Source organism: Bison bison, unplaced genomic scaffold, assembly GCF_000754665.1.
Source record: "Bison bison bison isolate TAMUID 2011002044 unplaced genomic scaffold, Bison_UMD1.0 scf7180017864289, whole genome shotgun sequence".
In the NCBI taxonomy this organism is placed as follows: domain Eukaryota; kingdom Metazoa; phylum Chordata; class Mammalia; order Artiodactyla; family Bovidae; genus Bison; species Bison bison.
The window spans coordinates 10,524,799-10,529,155 of NW_011494861.1; the positions used below are offsets into that span (position 1 = coordinate 10,524,799).

Consider the following 4,357-nt stretch of genomic DNA (forward strand, 5'->3'; position numbering starts at 1 on the left):
CGCCCGCCGCACGCGAGGATATTGGTCCCGGGTGCGCTGGCGGCGGGCCAGGCTGTCCTCGTCGCTGATGCCGGCCATGAGGTAGCGCAGGCCCGTGACCCAGGTGCGCGCCTCGTCGCCGCTGGGTGAAACCAGGTCCAGCGACTCCCGGTGGCTGCCGTGGTAGATGCTGAAGCAGCAGTTGGGGTCGAAGCTGCCATCAGGGTAGCGCTGGAAGATCTCCGACTGCCGCCCCTCGCTAACCTCCTGGATGGAGTCGATGGAGACTGCAGAGGTAGGGGGGTGCAGCACAGTCAGGGCCCTCCCCAGGGTTTCCCTCCTGTCTGAGGCTAGGGGAGGGGGCATTTCAAGGGGCCCTTGGGGTGTTGCTGTTCTGTCACTTGGTCATGTCTGATTCTTTGCAACCCCATGGACTGCAGCTTCCTTGTCCTTCACTATCTCCTGGAGTTTGCTCTAACTCATGTCCACTGAGTCAGTAATATCATCCAACCATCTCATCCTCTGCTGCCCGCTTCTCCTCCTGCCCTCAATCTTTCCCAGCATCAGGGAAATCTTTCCCACCCTTGAGGAGAAGGAAAAATCACAGATATGCTGGGGCTGGTGAGTTCGCCTCTTCCCATTCCACTCTGACCCTGGGGTCTGCCCGTCTTCCCTCTGGCCATTAAAGAGGTCCATCCTCCCCAAGAGAAGGGCTGCCTTCCCCCAGTCAGCCACCCTGGGTCTGTCCTCTGCACCCGGAGTGAGGAGAACCAGACAAGCCAATTCCATCTGTCAAGCTCCGGCCAGTTGCCTCTCATCCTGGGAAGGCAATTGCTGGCCAGCACGGCCGAGAGCCTGTGGCGATCTCTGTGATAAACTCTGGCACCAGCAGGTGGGAGCCAGGGGTGGTGGGGTCCCACTTGGCATGTGCCAGATCAGGCTGCAGGAAGAATTTCATTACTGGCCACAGTGTCTGGAGCTCCGTGGAGCCTGTGTTCAGAGACTGAATCCTCAGGAAGAGATGAGCTCAGAGGTCATCCTTAGGGTCTGTTCCTGTGCACTCGGCAGGGTCCTTTCACAGATACCAGGGCACAGGTAGCCAGCAGCCCCTCTGGGAGCAGGTGCCCTGAAGTCGGCACAGCCAGGGACCCCTAGCATCACACGCTCCGCCTGGCTCCTGCTGCCTCTACCCCCAGCGCCCGGTGCCTACTCCCGGAGGTGGGGTTGGCACCCCTCTGGGCATGACCGTGTCTGGTGCAGTAATGGTGGGCCTCCCCGACTTACACTGTGAAGGGTGGCCTCACTGCTCTGTCCTCTGCCCCCTCTGCCCCCTCCCTGGGGGCTCCTGCTTCCCCTACACCCCCTGCCTGGAGGGGGCCTGTCCTGCCTGCTTCTCCATCCAGCTCCCTGTAGCTCACATGTCCTTGGCGAGGAGGCAGGGGTTCGGGGCCCCCAGATTAGGGGATGCTGACAGTCAGGAAATAGCTGCCTCTCACCCCATTCCTCTCTCCCAGGGACCCCTCCAAGGCCAGAGTCAGCTGGTCTCTCCCATCCTAAGCCTGCTGGCCTCAACCTACCACCGCCTCCCCAGAGGGGCCACCATGACCCTGTCCACCTCTCCCCTCTATCTGCCATCCGGTGTCCTTCTCGTCACTCAGCGTGACGTGAAGTTATCCTACCATCAGGTGGTATCACGACCTCACACCCAAAGACCAGAGTCACGTGGGCTAAATTCCCACAGCAAGCCCAGCACTGAAACAGTGCCTCCCGATGGAGCACAGGGGCTCCTGCCTGCACGGCTCACGGTGACTCCACCTCCCCGGGGCCCACAGAGCAGTCCCAGCCCCTTCCTACAAGACGCCCTCCCAGGGGGCTCCACAGTGTGTCTCTCCTGGGCCCCGTGGTGGTGGCAGCTCCCGTAGCAACCACTGGGCTCAGGCCCTGCCCTGGCACATCTGCGTCTCTCCAGCTGCCAGAGCCAGAGGAGGGGCGGCAAAGTTCCCTCTGTCACCTGCAAGGGCTCACGTGTCCCTCCCTGACTCCCAGGACCCCCAGCAAGGTCCCTGTGCAAATCCTCACAGCTCATTACCCTCCTGACCCATCCAGACAGCCCTGCAGCCTCCATGCCCCTGCCGGCTGCTCACGCCCCAGGCTGCCTGGGCCAGCACTGGGCACCAAGTCCTGTCCTCAGAGTGCCCAGGGGGCCAGACCAAAGGTCCTTTTGCCTCTTAGCCCCTCCCAGCACCCGGCGCAGGGCTGGGCAAGGGTGCCACCCAGTCTCCACGGAGTCCCAGAGGATCTGCTGGGTGGACAGCAAGGCCGGGGCCCTCCCTCCCCGACTGCATCCAGAGGCCACCATGGCTCTCCAAGGCCAGCTGAGCCCGTGTTCCAGGCCTGGGGACTTTCAGGGCTCAGGGTCTTGCTGCCCCTCCCACTGCCCGGAGGCTGCTCTGGGAGGGTCTCCTGTTCCAGGACTGCCCCACTCATTCTTGGCCTTCTCATTCTTGCATGAGGAGGGTCTCCTGCCACCCCCCAGCCACTGGGGCCAACCCACTCACTCTTGGCTTTCTCATTCTTGCGTGAGGGCCGCCAGCGGATGCAGGAGCGATGCTCGTCCAGGAAGTAGAAGCGGACCAGGCCCTTGGAGCTGCCCCGGAGCTTCACCATCTGCGTCCCCGCCTGCATGGCACTCATACATCGCTCCACTGGAGGCCCACCGAGCCGCCACACAGACAGACCGACACAGACAGACAAATGGAGCACTGGTGAGTGCTGCGGCAGCCCCCTGCTCACCACAGCCTCAGGTGTACCCCCAAGTGCTCACGGGGTGCAGAGAATACCCCCCACCCATCAGGGCACCAAACTCAGACCCTCCAGGGCTGCCTGTGACCCCAGGTGCTGGCCCAGGTCACAGATCCAATCTGGGACCCTGCTCAGTAGCCAGAGTCCACACAGAGTTCAGACCAGCTCTGCCCAGCCAGGTCCATGAGGCTGAGGGTGCACCCAAGGGCACAAGTCCCAGAAGGTGCTGAGCCCTCACCTTCCTCACAAGGCCTAACTGCCTCCCCCCCACCCCCCCTCCTCCATCCATTCAGCCTCCGTCTGCAGCCTGCACATCTCCCATGTCCCAGGGTAGGGGATACTGGCCAGGACAGTGGCCCCCAGGGCTGGAGAGGTAGCAGGCTCCTGAAGTCCCAGGGACAGGACCATCCCGGCCCCCCTTGGGCCTTTACAGCTGCTTATGGAAGGCCCAGAACCAGGAGGTGCCCTCTGGGGAAGCACCAAGTCATTAACCCACGAGGTCCCCTGATGAGGGACCCTCAGGTGGTGTGGAGGCCTGTGGCAGTGCCAGCCCCAAGGGACCAAGCAGTGGGAACTTCTCAGAGGAAGCCAACCTCTGTTCTTGAGCTGCAGGCATGGTGGGCTGCGGGGGGGCGGGGGCACCCAGTGGGGATGGGTGCACAGGGTGGTGGGCTCCACTGAGACACCAGGAGGGGAGGGGATGGTGTGGCCGCGGGGACATAGTAGCAGGTGAAGAGAGGAGGCTGGGGGTGAGGACAGGGATGGTCCAGGGGCCTAGAACAACTGGGCCAAGCCCCACTCCCCCAGGTGGACAGAGACCCGGTGGAACGGACCAACCTGAATGGGGCCCTCCACAGGCCAGCCCCACTGGGACAGACTCTACTGTCCCATCCCCCCCAGAGTCTCACCGCAGTCAAGAGCACCCACTCTGTCGGCCTCTTAGGGCCGACATGTCTGACCCCAGCATGCTGGCCTCTCCCCACCGGGGCTGAAGGTGCTACTGACCCCAAAGTACCAGGGACCCCCTCAGAGAGTGTCCAGCCAGCACATCCACCAGGACCATGCCCTCAGCCCCTCCTTGCCCCTGACTCCCCCACCCCTTCCTTCCCCACTGCCCGCCTGGGGTTCAGCCTCCAGACCCCAAGGTGGGGGGCTCAGAGAGGCAGACCAGGGGATGCTGTCAGAGCCCCAAGACCCTCAGAGGGAAACCGAGGGGTCGGGAGATTACAGGTTTGCATGGGGGGTGGTGGGAGCTCCCAGGCTTTTCACACTCCGAGGAGCAGCCCCACCCTCCTGATTCCAGTGACCCTGGTGCTGGGCGGGGCTCTGGCAGGGAGGAGCAGACCAGTCCCCACCCCAGAAGACCAACCAGACAGGCCAGCCCCCTTACCTAGTGGGCCAAGCTGCCACTGCGGAGACACAGCCACGCTCCCGCCGACCCAGAGGAGGGCCTCCGCCAGGCAGGCCACGGTTCCCTTGGTCCGGCTTGGGGTAAGTGGCCAGGGGACGGACATGCCCCGATGATGGCCGGGGTGGGTTCACGGAGGCCAGGGAGGGCCGGAGCCCCCCACCCTAC

General features: G+C 63.6%; 1 protein-coding gene across 1 annotated transcript in view; it reads right to left on the reverse strand.

Annotated features, from left to right (window-relative positions):
* The window catches only part of PLCH2 (phospholipase C, eta 2), a 25,254-nt gene extending 20,959 nt beyond the window's left edge, over positions 1 to 4,295 (reverse strand). The window contains exons 1-3 of the mRNA XM_010850214.1: positions 4,172 to 4,295; positions 2,538 to 2,684; positions 13 to 266 (exon numbers count right to left, since the gene is read on the reverse strand). Of these exons, the coding sequence (XP_010848516.1) occupies positions 13 to 266; positions 2,538 to 2,684; positions 4,172 to 4,295 (525 nt within the window). The remainder of the gene's footprint in view (positions 1 to 12; positions 267 to 2,537; positions 2,685 to 4,171) is intronic.
* Positions 4,296 to 4,357: the final 62 nt, after the last annotated feature.